Source organism: Coturnix japonica, chromosome 19 (genome assembly GCF_001577835.2).
Source record: "Coturnix japonica isolate 7356 chromosome 19, Coturnix japonica 2.1, whole genome shotgun sequence".
In the NCBI taxonomy this organism is placed as follows: domain Eukaryota; kingdom Metazoa; phylum Chordata; class Aves; order Galliformes; family Phasianidae; genus Coturnix; species Coturnix japonica.
Window position 1 is genome coordinate 7,232,561 of NC_029534.1, and position 23,912 is coordinate 7,256,472.

General features: G+C 44.7%; 1 protein-coding gene across 7 annotated transcripts in view; it reads right to left on the minus strand.

Moving 5' to 3' along the window:
• ACACA (acetyl-CoA carboxylase alpha) overlaps window positions 1-23,912 on the minus strand; it is a 105,462-nt gene that overhangs the window by 47,241 nt on the left and 34,309 nt on the right. For 4 of the 7 annotated variants that reach the window (XM_032448510.1, XM_032448512.1, XM_015881150.2 and 1 more), the window contains 14 exons: window positions 22,621-22,734; window positions 21,183-21,296; window positions 20,758-20,847; window positions 20,193-20,311; window positions 13,595-13,618; window positions 11,507-11,650; window positions 10,862-10,958; window positions 9,560-9,667; window positions 7,518-7,574; window positions 7,163-7,207; window positions 4,506-4,547; window positions 3,807-4,022; window positions 3,135-3,290; window positions 1,463-1,666 (listed from right to left, as the gene is read on the minus strand). In XM_032448510.1, the coding sequence (XP_032304401.1) occupies window positions 1,463-1,666; window positions 3,135-3,290; window positions 3,807-4,022; window positions 4,506-4,547; window positions 7,163-7,207; window positions 7,518-7,574; window positions 9,560-9,667; window positions 10,862-10,958; window positions 11,507-11,650; window positions 13,595-13,618; window positions 20,193-20,311; window positions 20,758-20,847; window positions 21,183-21,296; window positions 22,621-22,734 (1,530 nt within the window). The remainder of the gene's footprint in view (window positions 1-1,462; window positions 1,667-3,134; window positions 3,291-3,806; window positions 4,023-4,505; window positions 4,548-7,162; window positions 7,208-7,517; window positions 7,575-9,559; window positions 9,668-10,861; window positions 10,959-11,506; window positions 11,651-13,594; window positions 13,619-20,192; window positions 20,312-20,757; window positions 20,848-21,182; window positions 21,297-22,620; window positions 22,735-23,912) is intronic. The other 3 variants (XM_032448507.1, XM_032448508.1, XM_032448509.1) reach the window with 3 other exon arrangements.

Here is a 23,912-nt window from a genome sequence, read left to right on the forward strand (position 1 = left end):
GTGATAGCTGGGAGCAGAGAGGAGAACTCTGTTATTTATGGAGTCGAACAGCACTGTATCCGTATCTCCACTGACTGATCATGGAAGCTAGGTCAAGACTTGCATATGTCATTTGGCTTGAAGTTTTGATATTATAAGTTTAAAAGATTTTCCCAGAGTAGCAACATGAATTATCAGCTGCCATGCTTCATGGCACTATATATTCCACTCAGCCAGGACTCAGAAGGAAATCTATTTCAACTGAGAAATAAACACGAGGAGGGCTGCATAACTGGGACAGCGCTGCACAAATGCTGCCTCATAGAAATGCACCTAACAAAAGCAACATGATCAGGCTTTCTTATCAACAGAATGGCTATCAGTTCTGATAACGTAAACTACAGATGTTCTCTAATTGCAGGGCAGTTAATTGAAGAATTCCACAAGGAAGAAAATTCAGCAAATAAAGTCTATTTTACATTTTACATCCAAAGGAACAGTTAATGCTCTGTCTTCACAAACACTGCTCTGTGAAGCTGCTTTGTTGATGGGGTGTCTGCTCAGGCCAACACACATTTGGGTCAGGGTCTGTGTTAGAAACCCGTACTGATCCACAGTGACCTTCACAAGTGACCAACAAAACCTGAGGGTAAAACTCAGCTACTGCCGATTATTAAAACGTTCTTTCTCCTTCCTCGTCCCAACTCAAAGGCAGAAATGAAGTAAAACACGTGGATGCTATCTGCTCTGACATCTCCAGAACTGGACAGGCTGTGCAGCCAGGCAGCACGCTGCAAGAATTCAATGGAAGAGAGGGGGAGAAGAGGTGACTCAGCACTCTGGGCTGCACATTAATGCTGCCCAGGCGATTTATTCCATGGCTACTTCTGCATGGCAGGAAGATTATTACAGTGGGAGACGTAAACATTTCTGTATTTAAATATTTTTCATGCTTCCTATGGTTTGTGCACTTTAGGATATATAAGGATTTGAGTTAACTGTGATTTTCTTACGCCATGAAAAGCACAAAGACCTGAACAGCTGTAACAGCTACAAAAGAGCCCATTACGCTTAATAAAAATGACAGAAAAGCACCTTTCAGAGTTTTATAGCGCCCTACCCAAGCCATTCCCTACACTTTTAGAATCACAGAACATGCTGGGCTGGAAGGGACCCACAAGCATCAAGTCCAGCTCCCGGCTCCAAACACAACTACTCAAAATTCACACTGCATTTCTGAGAACACACACAAAACAATTAGAGGACACACACTTTTACAAAACAATACTGACTACACCTATGTTCTTCTTGCAAGATTACTTTACAATGATATGCTCTCCTTGGTATGGCAAAGTTTTATACTGGTATGGCCATTTTATATTACCTGAAAACACAGCAAACCACAGAAGAGCTCTATCAGGTGTAATGTGCCCCCCCCGCAAATACTTTGTGCACGAAACAACGGAGCCACACGGAGCCGTACCTGCCCTGTCCTGGAATCCGTCACCTCTTTGTACAGGCTGATGTCCAGGTAGTAGCCCGACTCGTTGGTCAGGAAGAGACGAATGGGGATGGCCTTCCCTGTCGGTGTCAACCGAATGTTGATCTTCAGCTCGGCCTGGAGGACACGGAGCTTCCACAGGCGACTCCCGTAGCGCATCACCATGCTCCGCACGGATTCTTCAATCTTAAAACACAGGAGAACTTGCCTCACCTTTCTGGACACAGCACTCCGCTGCTGCAAGCTTCTGCTCCAAGGGTAGCCCAGAACATTTTGGGGCCACAGAAAGGGAGATGAGAACTCCAAACAGAAGCACATGAGCTGCTACCAGACCCTGTTGGCTGGTCCTTCCTCATCCTGACAACTCTTGATATGCAGAAGCAGGACCCAAAACACAGGGATGGCACTGAACTCAGACCCCTCCCCCCCAGCACCTCACTCCCCAGCCAAGCACTGCATCCCCCGCACTGACCTTTCTCCTGCAAGCATAGCTCAGAATTACAAAAACAGGAAAGTGCAATCCTTGACAAACAGTTATGTAGCACTTATATGCACAATAATCATGTTTCACAGCACACGCGGTACAGTGCTTTAAATCAACAAAGTAATTACTGCTTGGAGCTTGGCCTTCTGCTGTTCTATTAAACTTTGTAATATACTACTGTTGGCAAATAGCGCATATTAAAAGAAGGCAATTTATAGGCTGTTTTTAACGTTCTTTCCAAAAAAATAAAGGCTTCCTTTTTACTGCTACCCAAGAAAAAGTCCCCCTTGCATCTGAAGGCTGCCCAACATCCAGGGCTGCACACCCCCAGCGCTCCTGACAGCTGATGGGTTGGGATTCACTGAGAGAGCATTTATTCAAAAGCAATTTAAATTACCAATTTTTAATCATGAGTTAAAGTCAGCAAGCAGAAGATCCTTACTCCGATAACCAATTCATCTTTTTAAACTTTCAGTTATTCTCATAAGGAAAGGTCAGCTCTCATATCTTCTGGTAACCATGAGCAGAATGTTGATTCCCCACCAAACGTAGCCATGCAGCCTTTACAGCGTATTCAGGACTTCCTTTGTGGTGGTCTGCTAACCAGAAATGTAATTCATGCCTACAAAATTTCCTCTATCCATTCTAATCCCTCACATCTAAAAAAAGACATAAGAAACACAAGAAGTGGTTCTTGCTAATAGCACAGGTGTTAAAGCCTTTTTTTAACCTAAAAGGCTTCCAGAGCTACCCCTAACAGCTTCTGGGTTTACACACAACATTACTTCTCTCTGGTAGTAACATTCACTGCTAGCTCCTTCCCAAGGCAAAAATATACTCCATATGACTTACACTGACAAAAAGAAATCTAACTAAAGAAGCAGTGCAGAATCTCTCAGCACTCACATGGCTCACTACTTAAAAGCAGAACTCCGAGGCTTAGAGAACTAAACAGACCCTCACGTTACCACTTCTAACACTAGACACCAACTTCTTCTGATTTCTGCTATAAAAAGGCTGGTAGGAACTGCAGGTCATTCACCAAGCCATTAAAATGCATTCAGTCAATAGGTGCACTTACACAGCATACAAAGGCAACAGCCAACCATTCATTCTGGCGTGTGAAGCTGAAGAAAAGCAAACAGTTCAGGGTTGGCAGAAGGGCCATACCTTAGACGGGTCCATGATGACAGTAGGCACAAAATTTAAGAAGATGTGGTTGCAGTCGGTGCGCACGCTGGTGTTATTAAATGCCACCTCCAACTCATCCATGGCTTCCAAAAGCAATCGCTCTCCCTCGTTTTGCAGATACTCAAAGGAGGCTTCCTGCCAGACATTGTCAACAAATAATTTACCTTCTACTCCAAAATCACAGCCCAAGTAAACAGCGTTTGAAAAACTGCAAAAGGACTTGACTGAGAAAATAGGTTACATTAGTGTCAGCAGGATGTGCAGTGCTAAAACAGATCAATCACAGTCACACAGTCAGTACTCCCACCTTCTGGGTCCGCATATCCAGCTGACTTGTTTAGGTCAGCATAAATACGAACCTGGACAGGTAAAACTATTGCTTCAGTAGCAGGAGAAACACAGAGAAATAACTACTGCCTCAAAAAGTGGGGATCTCTGCCTATCCACAGCTCAGAGAAAAAATTCTGTAAGACAGAGGAATGCTGTCTTCAAGAAATGCGCCTGCAGAGTCAGCGTGAGCAAAGAGAGGGCACACAACTGCAGCACTCCATGTGTGCTATATTCAAATATTCTCAAGGCAAATTCTCAAGTGATTTACAGAGTTTTATAGGCTGTCCTGGAAAGAATCCTCAGCTGGGTGACAAAACTCACCTTGGTAACTAGGTCCGAATGCCTTATAATGGCCCTCACAAAGAACCTGTAGTCTGTCACTTCTGTTCCTACTTCAACTTTAGCTGCTCCCAGGTAGAGATGCATTTTGTGGTTGGCACAGGGGATGGCTGTCAGGTCGAAGTTTCGCATGCGGCTCAGCTCCAGCTGGAAAGCCAGAGCTGGCTCCAGATGGCGGTAGATCCTGTCTTCTTCAAACTGGAGGAACACAGCAGGTGCAGAGAGGGAAGGATGTACAAGAAGAGGTGCATGTACTAAAGGCTAAACATATGCACTAAAAGGCTAAAAATTCAAACTAAATTGTTGAATTATTAATTGTGGAACACACACTGCAAAACAGCGAGTTCTCAAGCTCTTTCCCCAAGAACCCTCTTTTTCATGGAAACCAAGAAATTTGGTATTGAATCATTATTATACAACTTCTACACTTCCCCTGTTACACTATGAATGAAACCCACAAACACAGAAGCTTTAAATCAGTTTCCAAATGCATTAATTTTTTATCCCACGTTATCAGAAACTTGTTATTGTTCCTGAAATCTATTGCTGTGTGGGAAGGTGAAGATACCACATTGTACAGTGAAGCTGAGCTGAAGCAGCTCCCTGTGACACTGGCATGAACAGCTATGTGAGAGGATACTGTAAATGCTTAGAGGAAAGAATGTAGGCTGTACAACTTACCTTATCCCTGGCACGGAACGTGAAGAACTTTGGAAATTCCCTCTGTTTGAATGCAAAAATAATGACATTAGTCCTCCAAAAGTTATCCACCTGGAGCAGCACCGTAACAGAGGAGATCAATGAAGTTGTTCCAAGCTACTTCTATAGTATTACAGAGCACTGGAAAATCAAGTTACCCCCAACAAGGCAGCAGAGGTAGTTCAGGCCTGTCTTCACCACCAATGCAGCAGATGCTACTCGATTGGCTTTTTATTGTTGTCAATTATTAACAGACAATACAATTGAACTGTCCAGATATGGCAGTGGGAAACTTCTTCTAGTTCTATTAATACTATGGTGACTGTGGAAACACTTGGAAGCTATACAATCACATTAACACCTTATTATGTAAGCTGATGTACATGAAACAACAAACTATGATCAGTAACTATCTTCATATCCCTACTGCTAGAAACATCCTCTTTCCAAGGAAGATTATGAATTGTAATAACAAAACTTCATCCCATGTATAAAGTAGTACTCCAGAAAAACCTCCCAACTATGATTAGGTGTCTCTGTTATTCTATTGCTCAGATTAAATCCTAGTAAATTGTAAAGGGTTTACATTTTTTGTGGTGTATTGCTTTTCTCAGAAGGCAGCCAGTCCAGACAGCATCCTGCTATGTAAGCCCTTCAGTTCCATCCAAGAAAAGTCATCTGTTTCTGTAGAACTGCACTTGCACACGCTTTGCACCAACATGAGAACACTTCAGGTAATACAAAGGAGCACAAACAACTGGCTGGAGCTGTCTTACTAAGAAATAAAGGCGGTGTCTGACTTGAAGTCACTGAATTTCCAAATCACATTTTCACTGTCAGTAAGGACGTGCAAGCCAAGCTTGATTCAGCACAACAGTCAGTAATGAGCAAACATAAGGCTCCACTGAGGAACACAGCTTTTACAAGTGACCACCCAGTAAATCATCTTTACCTCCTATAAAAAAAAGTCCCTGGGATGCCGCCTGATAGCTCTCAGCTGAACAAAAGAACCCACGTTTGACTGGAGTGTGTCTCCTGGACTAGCTAGAAGGAAGGGAACCCTGCCTGAAAATTCAGGCACCAGGCATAGAGGAGAGCCCACAAGGACCAACAATGCTCTACCACAAGCACACACAGGACACTTCCATGTTTCCTCACTTCTCTTCCAAAACCCTCCCACCTGCTCCCCCCTGCACACTGCCAATTTCCCCTAATATCATCCATGCCCATTCCATCACTAATGTAATTGCTTTCAAGGCATTTGACTATTGTTGTGGGCAAATATAATAATTAGATGTGCACACACAAAAAAAACTCTCAGTGCTCTGGTACCAAAATCCAAAAGAGTGCTCCATTTCCTAGGCAGAAGAATTATACCCCTGCTGTGTTCTCATCAACCAACCATCATCAAGACAATCAAAATAATTTGCCTAAATTAGCCAATCAAGACACCCTGCAAATCGCAGAATGTGAAAAGCTACAACAGAAATCATCATAGTTGATTATTATACTAATAATCACGTTAAAAACCTAATGAGATGAGGAAATTGGAAGCTTGCTGGAGCAACTCTCTATTACCTCAACATGCTGGGAACTAATTATATAGACTGTAATTAAAACAAAAACAAACCCAAGCCTGGGCCCTGGCTAAGTTAATAGTTGGTCCAATAACAAATGGAATAGAACAGGAGATGGTAATAAAGACTGACACTCACAAAACGTCCCAGCAGTACTCAAGAAACTTTGCAGACAGATGACATGGTGCAGTGCACCCTCTGGCTCAGGAGCATCCCACCAGCACATCACACCAGCACAGCTCAGGGCCAACACAAGGCTGGCTCAGTCTAAGCCTGATCGCTGATGCATGCTACAGAGCTTATTCATAGACTTTTGCTTTGCATTCCTTAAGTATCAATTCAATTCTCTAAAAATTCGCTTTTTCCCATCTAAAGCCAGGGTTTCCTTCCAAGAGTCCAGTTCCTACCTAACCTGCTCATCAGTACCCGTCTGTGCACCACGGTCAGCAATTCCCATGCAGTGCTCAACTTGCTGAACCAGGTTCATTAAACACAGGATGAATTTCTTGCACTTTAAAGACTCCTAACAACCTCCAGAGCTGTAAAGCAGCTACGGAAGGGCTAAAAATACTGCTTTTGCTTTGCATTGCCACCTTAAAAACAGGGCCAATCTAACTCTTGCTGATGCCAAAGCCCAGGAAAAAGAAGTAATTCACAGCAGCAGAAGCACCAAACGTTTTCTGCATCATTAAGTCATTAGACAAAATTTAGCAAGTCACTTCAATCACTCCTCTAAGTTAAACTGAAATCAGTGACAAGACCAAAGAAACCACCACAGTATGTATGAAATACAAAAACATGTCTAATTACATTTCAGAATATAGAACTATATTGATATAATGAAGATCTTGGTCAAAGCATCAACCATGAGGTTATCCAGGTAACGAGCATGCAAGCAGCCCTGCTGAATGCAGCAGGCCCAGCCTCGCATTCAAACACAACTCTGACACAATGTTGGCATCAAAGGCCTGGCTAAGAACCAAAGGAGAACCCAGAGCAGCTTATAAGACTCTTGGCTTCTCATCAGAAATACCACCATGTTCTAAAGCCTTTTTTACTTACATGAAATCTCTGATCCACCTCACAGTTGACCTGTTTCCTGAAGTCCTTACAAACGAACCACACAAACACAGGAAGAGAAAAAAAAAAAAAAAAAAAAAAAGCAGAAGAAAGCTAGCAATTAGGATGGAAATCAAACATCAATTAATCCAAGAATACAAGAGGTGCCAAGATTGTTTACAATTGCATATTAATTTTCTTAAGTAATTTCATCAAAACAATCTCCAATTTTAAAGAACAAAACCAGTCAGAACTAACTGCAGTTATAGTACTTAATTTGTGACGAGCACAATAAATTCAATGATTCTATGAACTAGAAACCAAAGAGTTCTTAGCAGCATGAGATACATGAAAATACCTTCTGTGCCACAAGGAATGTCAGCCTCCGGATGCCGTGCTCAATCAGGACTGATTTCTGTGAAAGGAAAAGAAGGAATCAAGACTTAGCTTCACAGAAAAGGAACATGTTAAGAACACATGCAAGTCTTCTCTGATCCAGAAAAGCTCTACAGATTCATCCAAGATGCAAGTTTGTTCCCAGCCCATTTTGGTCAACTTACAGCTACGATCCTACACCTGCTGGTTGCCTAGTAGCACACATCAGCAAATTAGTGATGTCTGAAGAGGTGAGTAGCCACATGGCAAGGACAAAACGCCCCAGCAGAACCTTGCCAACAAGCGGAGCAGAAGAGCTGCCTACAAGTCTTGGCAGGGCTTTCTCTCATTGGCCAACACAAGTTGGTCTTTTTGCAAAGATTACTTTGCACACAGTAGGCATGGTACGCCATGGAAAATGATCATCCTAAAGGAACTGACCCAATAAGGCATAACACCATGTACTTGGTTTTGGCACAACCCTGACCAAAGGACAGATCCATCAATATCAGAAGAAATGATATTTATTACACCGTTCTTCAGGTATGTATTAGATGTGCCCATTCTGGTTGCTTCTTGAACTAATTCCAGAAAGCCATGTTACAAATGAAGATGGCATGATGAGCATCTGCCACATCACTGGGATTTTCTAAGTGTTAAAAAATTTGTAATTTTGCCCCTTTCGAACTTTCTCCTTTCTCCTCCTTTTCCAATTGAAAAGCAAAAAAGATAAAAATAAAAAAAGAAGCAGAATAAAAATGAAATGAGAACCTCTGCTAGTCCAGGAACAAAACAACCCCTTTCAGCACAGACGGAAATGTTTTACTAAGGTTAAGCCCTTTGAAAATGAGCATCAGCGACTATATTCATGGCAAGAGGAAGAAAATAACTTTAATAATTCCATGATTTAAAAAGCAAAAATTGTTATTGCTTTTAAAATTCCACAAGTGGCAGACAATAACAGCATAGCAACAGGATTCTGATTACATCGTAATAATGCGGGTCTCACAGCAAGTCCACAGCTATTACAGAGCGATTAGCCATCAGCACCTGGAGAAACTCCATTTACACTGACTGCCTCAATCTCCTCCACAAGTCATTTACAAGTATATGATCCTAATTTCTATTAGAAAAAACACACACAACATGCTGGGACTAGAAGATTATTTGGACAATTTGGATCAACCTATTTGATAGTTTAATGTGTTTGGGAATTTTTTTTATTTTTATTTTTTAATTTCTTTCCTTTTATCCCCTCCCATAAAACGCCTCGAGCATGATCAAGAAGATGAAAAGCAGAATTAGCTTTAATTTCTATATTTGATTATATCCTTTGCTTAAAGAGACAGGAAGCTGCTGAATTCCAGCAGGTACCAGTCCCATCTGGGAACATCTTTTCTGCAGAATATATTACTAACTTTCAAGTTGGGATGTGAAGTTAGAAACTGCTTGCTCAGTGCTCTCACTGCCACTGCAGGTAGCAGGGATGCAGCAGGTTGCAGAGTTTTCATACCAACCAGCCTGAGTTCTTCATGTCCATCAGGAAACAAGCAAAGACAGGAAATGAGGAGGCTGTCCCCAACAGCTGCTCTCTCAAAAGTGAGCACAGAATTAATACTTGATACTCCGAAGTGAATCTCATGGAGCAATAAAGCACACCAAAGCAATTCCAGTTGGTGCAAAAAAACATCATCTGATGAATTTTTTTTCAAAGGTCTTTTACTCTACCAAAAATTGAAAAATGTCCCGAGCTGAAGGATTAGAATGGAGCACCATGTACTGCAAAGAAAAATGCGAGCTGTGTGGTTTTCAGTGTCCACCCTGGAGGCTTCAGAAAGGTGTAGCGATAACCAAACATGGAAGCGGTTGGATTTGAGGTGGGATAAATTAAGGATGTGACTGTTGCATTTATGTATTTGCTTTTGGAAAAAACACCTGAGAAGCACAGTGACTTTTCCCAAAGCAGACAGGCCTGCCCTGAACAATCATCCTGCTCCAGAGAGGGACAGAACTGAGCTGACTTACCTTGCTTTGTGTGAACTCTCTGAACATGGCTGCCAACCCATCATCATCAACGTCCCCATCAGTTTTAATAGCGACATTAAGAATGTGAATGGGCTCCTCACGGGCGGCCTGCAATTTGAAGAACACGTGCCACATATATAAATTGTGATCAACAGCTCTTAAACACAGGTCCTGTAGGAAACAAATGACTTCAGCAGAGCTTGCTATCAAGTAAGGAGAACTAGAGGGGAAATCCTTGACCAAGATGCCTCACAAGTTCACAGTCTCAGAAGGAAGAGATAAAATCCACAACAGCAAACAGGAGCTTCATTTGGAGGATCCAGTTCTGACTTGGTGAACTCAAGCGTGACTCATTTGGATGCAAAATGAATGCAGGGTTGGGGCCTCTCTTCATGAGACTCAATGCAGGCAGGGCATAAAAGGCTTTGGCATCTCAAAAGGTAATAGTATTCAGCCAGTTTAGTGTAAGAGCAAAACATTGTGCATTTTCACATCCACAACAGAATGAAATAATGTGGAAGCATTAATTATATTGGCAGTTTGAGAAATTACAAATGTAGTGCTCAAAAACTTGTGGTTAACTCTGAAAAACTGAGTATGAAATGGAAATTTCCCTTGGTGAAGTGAGAGGGAGTGAAAGAGAAAGATCTGAGGATGTTAAGGTTGATGGCAATGCTCTGGAACAAGGCCTCAGTATTTACACACAACATCAACAGCTAAGTTTAAAACCAAGCCCTGTTCTGAACACAGACTGTATTGCAACAGAGCTCCCAGCTGCTGGGAGGCAGAACTGAGCAGTGAGCACCTGCGGTGCCAGGGACAGCAGTTCTTCTGTCACTAAGAATTACAAACCATCTGCTTCCTCTGCACCTGTTCTCCATGTCAATGCAAAAACTGTCAGGGCTTCAACTCTCTTTCTCCTCATAAAAAGAGTTCTAACTGGCAGAAGAGAGAGAAGAGTCAGGATGTAAAGCAAGTGGAAACCTGCTCAGTGCCCAAGCCCACAGTTAGACTGCCATGAATCCAGGAATTCTGCTGATGCTAAAAGCAACAATCTGAATTTACATGGAGAGTAGAACACTTAGCTTTAATTTTAGAACAATCAGGAAATGGCCACCTACTTTCATTCACCTGCTGGGAAACAAAGCGAACAAAACACATACATAAACACATAAAGCTTTTAACTCCTGCTTCCAGCGCTGGAACAAGTGAGAAGTATCTAGCCTGCAGTCACTGCAGCATTCCACACATCTTCCATTTCCAAACTGAGAGCAACCTCCAGAGAAAAAAAAATTACTGTACCTTGTCTTCATCATAAAGGGAAGCATGGCCAGCTTCAGGGAAGGTTGGGCTCTGGGGAGGAGAGTCGCAGAAACAACTCATCACTTCATCAAAGATTCTGAAATACACCAGAGAAGTATTAGTCATAAACAAGCTGCTGGTAGCTCACTGAGGGCATGCAGCACTGAAATCCACAAATCACAATGCTAAGAGGGGACGAGAGAAAAGGACTGATTCCCTTTGCAGGACTGAAACTTGAAAGATGAGGAGGGAGCATCTCCTCCACGCTGCCACCAGAGCAGAGCCTGGGTCTTCTAGCATGTCACTGAACATGAGGCTGCAGGCACTCATAACTGCTACGAGTTCTGCTGTCTTTTTTGTCTAGTCCAAAACCACCAAGAATCCCCCCTCCCCTGTGAACAGGAGCATTGGAAATCAGCACAGAAGTAAATGACCTGCAACCAGCAGCAGTTCTGGATGCTGCTCCTGGCTGCACGCTGCTCTGGCAGCAGCCTGGAACTTTCCATTAGCTCAAGGAGACAGATGAGAGGATCCCAACAGACACCCCAAAAGCTGATCCTGAGCTTGTTTGTTCAATTTGAGCCTGCTTCTAGACAGTTCCATTTGGGCCCACCAAGGAACACAACCATCACTTTCCCCACATACCTGACAAAATCTTCAAATGTTCGGAAAGAGACCATTCCACCCATCCGCTGGCACGGGGGAGTGAACGAGTTGTCCAGCAGCACATCACTCACACTGGCTACGTGGACCATCCCGTAGTGATTGAGGTTGGAAGAGAAGGACATTCTAAATGGCAATTCAATAAAAGCACAGTCAGGAGGGATAAGGGGGAGAAGGTCGCCAGAGGACAAACACCTGTGTGTGCATGTGCTCTGAGCACCCAACACAGCTGTTTATTCCGAGTAACACCGCAGGACTGCTGGGTTCTCAGCATGCCAAAGCTGCTGGGCTGCTGTTTCCTAAGGCCCTGCAATGCTGGCATGCGTCTGCTGCCACTGACGCTCTTACCTGGACATCCTTCCAAGGCACAGAGTCAGGAAACAATGTTATAAACCCCCAGAACTTCCTAAGGTTAGTGAGGTGACAGGTGAACTATGAGTATGCAAAGCTGAACACATTTTTCCCCCCCAAATGTGTCTTTGACTTTACAGTTGGAATAGCAGCCACTCCTCTTCTGCTCCTGCCTGCACTTATCCAGGGCCAATTTCTGATCTCAGGGAGCAGCACCGGGACAGATTTACAAAAGCCTGGAGGAAGGCACCAAGTAAGGGACTTCTATTTAGGGCAGAACTGCTCACTGCAAAGGTCAGTGTTCTTCCTGGAGAGGGCATGACCCTGGGTACATTGAAGTACCACTGACTTCTCAGACAGTCCAACAGCTGTGGCAGCACACACTGGTTGTGAAATGGTTTGTGTTAATTTGGGCAGTGAGCTTTTTCATCTGTTTCTTCTATGTCTATTTGCTTTTGTTGCTGTTAAAGCTCCATGATGTCATGGCCAAGACTAGCAGAGGAAGTTCCTCGCATGTCAACACAAATACTCCAACCAACTAAACATCATTAGAATGAGGTTTTACCTTCTCTGGAGTAAAGGGGAACAACACTCCTCACTTCTGCACTGCACACTACAGACCCAGCTGTGTGCCATGCAGGATGGGCTCCTGCAGCTCTGGGCAGCCCATGCTCCCATCACTCTCCTTGGGACTTAGGAGGCATCAACAAAGTCAAGTTCCATTCGCCCCAGGTAGTGCCATAAGGGCAGGAATGAAGGCACTGATTCAGCACAGCACCACAGTGACGTCCATCTCCTGAGGTCCCACCAACATTCATATGCAGGATGGGCATTCCTCACACTGCTGCTTCATTCACTCCTCTGTCCTTCCCCACAGAAAGCCACCGTGACACAGCCCTAAGAACACCACTAGCCACTCTAAGCTATCATCTGTTTGATTAATAGCTCTCTGGGTATAAAGTCAATGTTTCTGTAATTTATCTCTGATTAAGAGCCATGAGACTTTTGAGCCCGTTTTTACTATTTTCCCTAAATAGGCATGTAAGCTGTAATAAATAATAAGTATTCACGTTTTGAAAGAGAAAAATGTTTCAGGACATGCCTTGGTGTACGTTTCTTACAACCAATACAAAACATATCACAGAACAGTAACTAAACAAAGAGACAGCAGACATTTTTCATGTATTATTTAAAACGAGAAATACTTTTCAACTGAGACACGGGAGGAAAAATTAGCATCCAGAACACAACAAAACATGCTGTCAGCTGTTTGAGATGTAGATTCATCTATGGCACGAGGGAGGTGAGACAGCCTCGACAAATTCTAAGCTAGTTGCAAGAAACCAGAGCAGCAACAGGTGTGCTATGAGCACCAGGCAAAGCCCTGCTCCGCTGTGACACCCCATAGAGGTACCAGCTGGGATCCCATCCCAAAAGGAGAGACCCAACCAGGAGCTGCATGTTGCACTGCGGGTGGACTGAGTGACCAAGCAGATTGAATTGAGATTGCTGCATGCAAAGCTGCTTTGAAAAAGGGTGGTGAAAAGCTGAAAACATGTTTTAGACGAAGGGAGAGAAAAAGGGAGGGAGAAGAGTTATGTGTGAGAGCTTCCGAAGCAAAGAGAAGGGTACTACAACAAAACATGTTAGAACATGAAGTACTGGACTACTTCTTTCTAGTCTTCCCGTTCAAATTTTAAAAGATGATGAGTACCATACCTGTTTAGCGTGGGGATGTTCCCTCTGTAATCAAACAACCACAGTTAGTTACAGATTGGTTAGTGAAAGCCATCATTAAGAACTATCATCAAGCTGGGCCGCAGACCAGCAACACCTTTTCAATTGACCAAACCCAATTTTGTCCAGCAGAAATTAAGCAGAATTCAATTCCATAGACCCTGAAGAGGCACCCACCACCTGACTTCGCTTGCTGCGACTGCCACAGGAGTAAGCACAGACCATGCACGTGACATGCAAATAACACGTATCAGGAAAGCATGCTGCATTTGTAAGGCACCCTGCATTTCTACTGCATCCTATGGCACTGCTGCAAGCCCTGTGCACACACCAATGGAGCTTCAAAGATCAGAGCGGGGGTCAGTCCCACCTGACAGAAGAGCAAACAACAGCACAGCTGCAAAAGAGTAACTGCATCCCAAAAGGAGACTGCAACAGGTTCAGGAAGAAAAGCCGAACCCTCATTGCCAAACCTCCCCAGTCAGCAGCAGCTCACACACCAGCTCCCACAACAAAGCAGATGCACACAAACACCTCAGAACACTCGGCATTTGCAGCATTAAGGCCACGAACACCAGAAGGAACAAGCAGAACTTGAGGCCAACTTCAGGTGGTTCCTTTCATAACATCAGCCCACAACTCTGCATTTCTGCCTGCAAACCACGGCTAAGCAATGTGTGTGAGATAAAGGGAGCTGAGGTGCACAGCTTCCAGCAGCCCCAGGTGGTCGAACTTTGCCCATACATCCACATGAGCATGAGGCAGCAAATCGCTCCATGCAAGATGCAGAAACGGCTGCAATGTGGCACTCAAAATAGCAAAGATTAAATCAGAATAACACACATGTGCCCAAGAGGCTTGTGCAGAGATCAGCAACATGGAAAGGCCGAAAGCAAAGCTTCAGGGAGCGCATATCTGGACATTTGTCCTTCCCTCCATACAGCAACCTGGGGAAGATCAAACCACAGATCTTCCCAACACCCTCAGCCACAGGCACAGCCCTGGGCTGCTGGACATTTAATCCTGGTGGGCAGTGACCGCAATGCTTCCATGGTCACATCCCTCAATGCACCCACTGTACCCAGTCCTGCTCAAAACCAGATCTTGTACATAAGAATTATATTCACTGCGAGGCTGCATCTTCGGTGCTTTACTGGCAGAGGCACCAAACTTCCCCTGATTTCCTTAAGCTGGATGGGAGAAAACAAAACTATTTCCTGCTTAATAACAAAATTAAATAACTCCATTTGGAGATTGAGGGAGAGACAGTGTGCTGGGAGCCTGCTGCTAGGGCTGAAAGGGACGCAGGGATGGAGGTGTTTTTGCCTTTTATTCTGTCTTGCTAAGAAGTGGGAAAGCTGTATGTGATCTCCTTCAGATGGAAAGAACAACCTGGAGAAAACAGGCAGCTCCTACACCTGGTGCACTCATGTAGTGCTCCCTGGGATGCTTCCAGGAAACTGAAAGAAGAAAACCAACCAAACAGCACAACGGACACTCATTTCTGCCTCAAAGAGAGCATCCTGCTGCCCTGCTCTGGGAACTACTCCCAGACCACTTGGAATGGAGGTGGAGAGATGATGGCAAGAATCACAGCAATAAAACAGATCCCAGGAAGGAGCGGAGCGCAGCGGCACAGCTGCAGGAATCCTCCTGCATCCCAGCTCTGCTATCACTGCCACCATCCTGCACTGAGAGCCAACAGGCTGATGTGTGCAGCACAGGCAGGTCCTGGGGCAAAGCATTACAGTAAGGCATCACACCTCCACAGCTCCATGAGCACAGCTGCAAAGCTTGCAGGGGAAGCAGCAGGAGCACAACTCTGGCACAGCACCACTGCCATGCAGCTGGGCTTGACCAGGAGACATCCCACCACCCCCTCACCCCGACCTTCACAAAGTACCCCCACACCTGGGGGGCTGATTCCACACCAATGCACCCCAGCCCCATGCAAGCAGCACCGCATGCCCTCACATTGCAATTACTCCTTCTGCTCAAGCAAAGGAAAATCCCCCAAGCTCCTTCCTGCACCTTCTGGGTGAATTTCCATTCCTTCCCCCTGCCACCCCCCTTCCCCGACAGCGCTGGCCGTGCATGCGAAGCACCGCGGGTTGCAGCAAGCTGTGATGGAGGTGCCAGCACGGGGCGAAGCTTTTGAAATCAGGCAGCAAAGCGGAATCAGCAGAGGTGGGCTGAATAACCCACTTGTAGTTATTAACAGCAGTACCACAGGAGAAAGAGCAATTCCACTGGCTGTGACCAGTGGCACTCCTCTTATGTTTCTTCATTTCTGTAGAAGAATCTAAACAGAAGGCTGTGAAACATGCCTCAAACCATACATTTTGATTGGGTTTTTCCTCTCCCTCTTTCTTTCCTTATTCTTCTGCTCCCTCTGTGATTCAGCCAAGCTGAAGCTGCTACTGAAGTCCAATTTGCATAAAATTATCATCGTTCCATTCAGTTTGCTGCCCCTTCAACAGCCCCTTCTTTCCTCTGCTGGAAGATTTTGCCCTTTCTGAAACAGCCAAGCCAAGGGAACTGCAACCCATTACTGCTGCCTGCTGTCTAATTAACATCAAACCCTCAGCACGAGGCTGTGGGGATTTACAGGTGTCCTGGAATCATTCCCCCCTCCCTCCCAGCAGCAGCCGCTCTCCTGCAGCACGGAGGGGACCTCAGGCTGCTGATGGCACATTTTGGGCTGTGCGCTCGGCCCACGGCACAGCAGCTCATTCTACACAAGGAATGCAATGGCTGAACCAAGAGGCTGTTCCAGCAGCTATTGCAGCCCACAGGAAACACGTTCATTTTATTAGAAATTCCAGTCTCCTGACCGTGTCATTGTAAAATGATGAGGCAAGCTAATGGGAAGGTACTTCTAACACTGCTCTAAGTGGACGCCAGTTGGGGCTCTTGATTCCTCTGTAAAAACCATTTTGGAAACATTAATGTAAAATTTGACTTTCGGCTTTCAAAATGGTTTCAAGCTGTAAGCTAAGGAAGAGGCTGACAAAAAGAACAACCATAGTACTCCATAGATGACAAAACATCAAGAGACAGCTCCGGAGGAACATGCATCACTCTTAAGCTTTGAAATCAGCAACACCAAAGTCCAAGGAGGGTGCCAACAAACATCCACAAGCACAAAAAAAAAGGAGATACTGGGCAAAAACAGGAACAAAATAGTTGAGACACTGATGCTGAGACACTTGGAAATACAAGACAACCAACAACTAGACTCAAATTCCACTCCCTGATGCTGAGACACTTGGAAATACAAGACAACCAACAACTAGACTCAAATTCCACTCCCAGAAGCATCAATGACAACAGAATGCAGTTCCAGGAGGGGATTCAGACAAACCTAATGCATCTGCTTGTATGCACGTTTGCTAAGTTGTGTGCACTCTCAACTCCAAATACAACCAAAGTCAGCAGCCGGTTTGAGCTGCCAAGTAAAGCTTGCTTTAAAGCTAAGTAAGACAATCACCAAATCTTAAAGTCTTCGGTGGCTTGGAGTGTATCCAGAGGAAATCTGCACCACTAAAACCTTCCATCGCTTCCACCTCCCAGCCTTGTCCTGGTTCGAGATTCTCCACAACATTTCAAGGCCATGTGTGTGGCACATGGGACCAACAGCACTGTTGAAAAAGCACAGTAATTCCTTCCCTCTCTCCTTATCCCAGAGACACAATATTTCTTTGAACGGGAGTTTTTAAGTCAAGAACAGGCGAGCACTGTTTTGTGCACTGAACATCTAAGAAAGGCCTTCCAGTGTCTGTCACCCAGCTCACCATTCTCACAAAGGAAGCTGAACCTCTGAACACCAGGCAATATCCCACCCGTTTCCCATCTCAGCAGGGCAGACTGAATACAAGGGAAGCAGAGAGCATCTCAGATCAGGACTCATTTCATTCTCACAGCTTTTCTCACCAGGGCTGGAGGCAACAGAAAGAGGCAGGAGATCTGAACACAAGTGGCTCTGCACACAGACACGTGCCTGCAGTGCTCGCTGCATCCCGGAGGTGCCCTTGGATCACTTCTTCCAGATCCAATTAGTGTGATGCTCTCTACTTGGAGAGGGCTGGGAGGCTCCATTTACTGCAAAAGGCACCAGATGGTTGCACCGTGCTCCTCGTCTGGCTTGCATTGGGCAAGGAGAAATGCTGGGCTTGATCTATACAGCCCTCTATGGTTTCAATTACAAGTTTTTCTCCCTATGCCTTACCCTTGCAATCAAGATCAGTGGGGATTCTTACCATAGGGTGTTTTCTATTAATTTAAACAAATAATTCCTAAATCAGCTTCTGCTCACAAAACCCACCAGGAGTGGGTTGTATTTCCACAATTTTGCTCTTCAGAATTAACAGTTTTTCTTCCCTCTCTGTTTCCATGTAAAGCCTTTCTGGGGGCAGCTGATGGCAATCATTCAGTGGCCATAAATACCAAGTCTGTGCGCCTCCTGTGACCACCAGAAGTAGCAGCTGAGACTGTTTCAGTTGCAATTCAGTAAAGGCATATCAGGGGTAAGTATTAATGGCAAACAATTTAAGTACACCATAACCCTATTGGTTTGCAGTTTTCTCTGCATAAATATTTTCTCCAGTAAAAGCAACAGAAATCAGTCAAAAAAGAGACCAGGGTTTACAATTATCTGATCATGTGTTGGAAAATATGTAGCATCACACAAAAACAGCTCCGAGAAAGAATGCTGTCTGTGGGCCCTGTGGAACCCAACCCTGCAGAGTCACAGGGACATTTATTCAGCTGGGATACTTTGGCATTGGGATTTGGCCCTTACTCCATCAGTCCATGCTAAAGAAGATAAAGAAGAACATACAAGGGTCTTGGAACATGGTCAGAAACAACAAAGAAGACTTAAGCAAGACAATGGCAGAGAGTTTGGAAATTTCATCACTCTGTGTCCCAGGATGAACATAAGGCCTGCCTCTACGGATAGCTTAGATCTGTACATTCGATGCTAATTTAATTCCCCAGGTATCCATACCCAGTTATCTGTTGCACTTCAGCCACACAATAGCTGCACAAGGCAGTATGCGCTGCAAACAGCTGCATTAAGCAACAGGAGCAAAATTCAGCACCAACAGATGGAGGTGCACTCGAAGGAACAGAACCTGCCTATGCCAGCAGTGAATTTGTCCCCAAAGTCTGCTTGCCTCTGCACAAGGAATGCAATGCATTTTCACTCAACCATCAGCGGTGCTGACTGTTGAGAAGCAGCACACAGCTTCAGAACATTCTCATCTCCCAGCTGACCTTGTCCAACTACTCTAGCACACAGTACCAGCACAGTGGTCAGCATGGGAGGCCACACAGCCTGCAAGCAGAGGTGACAGACTAGCAAAGAAAGGAAATAGAGAATGAGAGGCTGCAGGGGAGGAGTATTATAAAGAAGTACTAAAAATAGTATGCAATTATTTACAAAAATTCTAGAGATGCAGGAAACAGATGAGACCAAATGCATGTCCCATTTGTATCATGAGTGTTTTGTGCTGCCTGTTGAGGACAGCCATTCATTTCTAGCAAACCAGATTCTGAAAACCATTTCATAAAATGTACTGATGGATTCTCAATGAAGCGAGACTGGACCCCATCGCCCAGCCCTACCAAAAATAAAATAAGGAAAAAGATGCTTGGAAACAAAGGAGGAAAATAGCACCCGTACCACACTGCCACCCAGCGCAGACCAACAGTGGCACCCAGCGGCCATAGAGCATCACTGCGCCTTGGCTCCAGCACGCTCCACAGCCCGCGACCAAACCACATTCGGCCCAAAGCATCTTCCTGAGGAAGACCATTGGGACCAACCGGGAACAACTGACCTGACAGATAGTGGAGAAGTTCAGGAAAAAAAAAAAAAAATCAAGGCTTTCCTTAAAATACCCTCTGCATGCATTGCAAGTTGTGACCCCTCCATAAGGCAGAGCAGGGTACAGTTGGTGCTTTTGGTTGTAACTCCAGGATTCAGCCTTCATGAGAAATATATTCTGAAAAATACTGACTGAAAACCATAGTATTTCAACTCTAATACTTCTGCATAATGCACATCTGCATCTCCTCAGTCAAACAAAGAAAGGCTGCTCATCCTTATCATGCTATAAAAGGTATCACCTTGTCAATAAAGCCAGGTTTGAAAGCACAGCCAACCACAAAGAGTTACAAAAAGCTGGTGAGGGAGCAATGCAGCAAGAGGAAAGATCCCAATTGTTCTCTGACTGTCTGGACCTGCACCTTTCAGAACGCTCAGGATTCTGCCAGTACCAATTTTGTAGAGGGAAGTTACTACACGAGCTGAACTAAAAATTGGAACACATGTGAAAACTGCATCGTATTTAATTGAATCCAAATTGCTGGAACTACTGCCCATTGCTCCTGAGGATTTAAATAATTTAATAGAAAGAACTGGGTAATGTAGGGTTTTATCCTAAGAAATTTGTGCTTATTTGGTGCATTGGGATTATCCACTTCTCTCTGAGTTCTACTGCGAGATTTCTGTGCCAAAATAACACAGTCCTTCATCAATCTCTAACTCCAAAGGCACCTGAATGCATGATCTGACCTGTTTGGGTGGGAGGTGGGCAGCATGAACTGGAACTCCACCACGCAGGTGTTGTCCTTCAGCTGGCGGTGCTGGACGCTGTTCAGCTCGTAGGCAATGTACGCCCTTCGAACGTACACCTGGAGAAAGAGAAACCCAATCAGCTGAGTGTGTTAAGGAGGCAGGAAGAGGAAAAAGACAAAGAACAGATCAAGAGAGATCATAACTATACTGGAGACAATACAGTTACCTCCAGATGAATACAAAGATAAAAATCTAATTCAACTAGAAGAATTCGAATATTGTTATTTGAGAAAGGCCACTCTGGTGGCAAACAACCACAAGGTGGGCCGACCACATTCTCTGACAGCAGCTTCACCTTCCATCCCTCCACCCAAGCAAGTCTTCAGATAATTTGCATCCAAAATTACAGCCAGCTCTGAATGTTAAAGCTGTTAAATGCCAGACTCCAGCTATGCCAGATCCCACACAACCTACAGCTCCCAGACCTGCAGGGTAACACTGGCTAAAAATTAAAACACACTAAAATTATAAGTACTTGTTTTTTCAGTGGGCAAAAACTTACCTCTAAAGCTGCCATGCGCACAACCTGGTTGTCATGGTAGAAGAAGAAAGGGAGCACATCAAAGATGGACGTCTCTGACAAAATGAGTTTCTAGAAGAGATTACATGAAGTGTTAGAATAGAACTTGCCCTGTCTTGCAAACAGGATTAGGCCAAAAAGCCAAAACAACAACACCACAAAGAAAAAACAACTCAAATGAGCAAGATAAAGGCTGAAGTTCTATTTGCTTGTTTTTCCTGCTGTTCCACAAGGACCAGGACGTTTTCATATTACACAGCATCAGCGTAGTAATGGAAACAAAACAAGGGGAAAGTTAGGCCGATAAACTTTAAAGCCACAAGGAACTTGGGACCACATATTTTTAAAGCAGAAACTTTGAGCTCAGTGAGAAGGAAGCTGGGAACCAAGAAGAGTTTGGCAGATACCTGCAGGTTTTCAGGGCAGAACTCATGTCCGTACATATCGATAGCAGAGAGGAAGATGGACTCCACCTGGTTGTGCCTCAGCTCATAGGAGGGCAGGTGAGAGGCAATGAGAACCTGGCAAAGAGCAAACACAGTGTGTGGGTGAAGGGAGCTCTGCTGGGCCACAGGCAGGAGGCCGTAACTCCAAGGCAGCAATAGTCTGCTCCATCCAAGAAAAGGCTTTCCTGTGAATTTGGTGGCACCTGGGTGATGCTGCAAACTCCCTCCCCTCCCCAGCCTCATTTGTGTATCCACTCGGTTTGTATTATTGGCAATTCCCCATGGAGAAAAGGAACAGCTTCAATCAAGTTCCATCAGTGCATGTGATTTAGCACTGCAGAGCTGTTAGTCCTGGGGATTGCCTGACCGGCTGTTAATTGGAAAGCAGATCTGGCAGGCAGCAGCTGTGGGGAGGCCAGCGCTGGAGACCGCCTTGCACAGCTTCTGAGCAGAGCAGGCAGAGCTGCTGGTGCCAAGTATTAAATGCCCAACATGAAGGGTACGGAGATGGGAAGGGGAAGCAGCTTGCAGGGGAAAATGAAGTGAAGGAGCAACATAAAGACATCCACAAGGACTGCAGCACTATCCCCAGCATGCTGCTGAGAGGTTCAATAACTCTGAATGGTTCAAGGACACGAACACAATCCTGAAGGAAACATAAGGTCACTGAGCAGCTTCAAACACCACATTCATTTTCTACAGTCAAGCTCTGAAATAAAAGGAGAGATCCCCATAGTGTCAGCTTCCCTGCTGAAGACTTTTAGAATGGAGATGGGAACTGTGGAGTGAGAGGAGTGATCAGACTGTGGGGTCAGCACTGGTGTGAAGCCATTACGCCCTCTCACTGCTCCCTGGCTACACACCCACTGCTAATGAGGAAGTTCACAATAATATACATCCCAATTACTAACTGTGGTCTTGGAAATGAGAAAAGTTTTTCCTATCATTTTTAAATTAAATTAACAAGAGCACTCAAAAAGCTAGAAAAAAAACTATATATACATTAATATACATTATATTAAAAAAAAGGACCAACATATTAATTGCAATAATTCCTTAGAAACATCTGATTCTCATGTAAATTTCTCTCACTGTTCTCTGCCCAAACTGATTCCCAGCTGTAGGGCAGCTGCTGAACCCAGACAGCACACCCTGGCTGTTTGCTGCATATTCCAAGCAGCCTGTGCTTGGCAGGTTCACAGGTTGCAAAGCCAGGAGAGACCACAGTGACCATGGATTTTGTCTTCCTCTAACACACAAATCAGTCATTCCTTTTTAGGTCAGACAACGCTTTTGGAGTAACAGGGACAGAGGAATGTGGTCCTAACTTCAAAATGCAGTGGCTGCGAACCCACTGATGTGACCAGTGGCTCAGCCCTGCTGCAGGAGGGCTCCTCACCTGCCGTGCCCGCAGTGCCACTTTGGCGTTGGTTGTCTTGCTGAGCTGGGTCAGCTCCGTCAGAATATTGATCAGCTCATCTGTCAGGGTGGGGTCACGGCCACAGAGCTGGTCCTGCAAACAGACAGAGCTGAGAACATCGGAAACAGAGAAAACCATCCTCCCTCCTCCCACCAAGGGGTTTAAACATGACATGTATACACATATGTTACCTAAAGTTGCTGATATATACAGACACACACGTGCTGACTCACAGAGATCCGTGTGTACATTATTCTATAATTCTGTGCCATCAAGGGTAGAAGTATTAGACTTTCAGTAAGTTCACATATATAAAAAAATATATAAAAAGAGAAACCTTTGTTCTGCAGGTTCATTTCCCTGGCAGGTTTATCAAAGCAAAAAAACAACAACCAAAATAATACAAGTCCCACAAACCAACTAATACATAACAGCTTATGCCAGGTGCAATGCTACAGCTAACTCACACAGTTCTGAACCCAGACCATTACAATGCCATCCCCAGGAATGATGCCATACACCTCTCAGGGACAAAGATCAAAACTAAAATCACTTTAAAAAACAAACCTAAGTGAGCAGCTCGTTAGGGACATCCAGGGGCAGCAAACACTACAGAGACTGTTTTCCACAGGAAGTTCTGTGAATCTCATCACTACAAACCAACATGTGAAATCATAGCAAATAATTTCAGAGCTGTCTTTGCTGTACTTGAGGTCTGAATGCCTGGGTGCCATTGCTGCCCAAGGCAACAAAAGCCCAGCAGAACTCAGGACAGCAGCACAGCATCAAACATGGGCCCTGTGGCCCAGTTACAGTTGGGATGTGCATACAGCAGTCAGTTAAGTACATAAAATGAATACACAGCTTCAAATCGCACTATATTTCATCAAATACATGAAAGATGGAGTAGTTCCCATCCTGCCTTAAACGCCTGCTAGCTAAAAAAGTGAATGATGGCAGCATAACACCATTACTAAAACCATCCTCAGAGCTTCTTGTTAATAATGGATTCCTAGGGATACATCAATAACAGCAACATAACATCAAGGTGTTCTGACATGACATCTGCCCTTGGAGGACAGCTTCACCATCGCACACAAATGGCCTGGCAACCCAGAGCACACCACAGCCTCCACCACGATTACCAGATGTGCCAGGGGGCCCTTAGACATGAGGAGTAATGTGAGGCAGAGGGGAGACGAATGATGGTCTCTCAGTTAACAGAGTGAGCTGTAATTCAGCAGAGCAGTTCCTCGCTCTGCCACAGACAA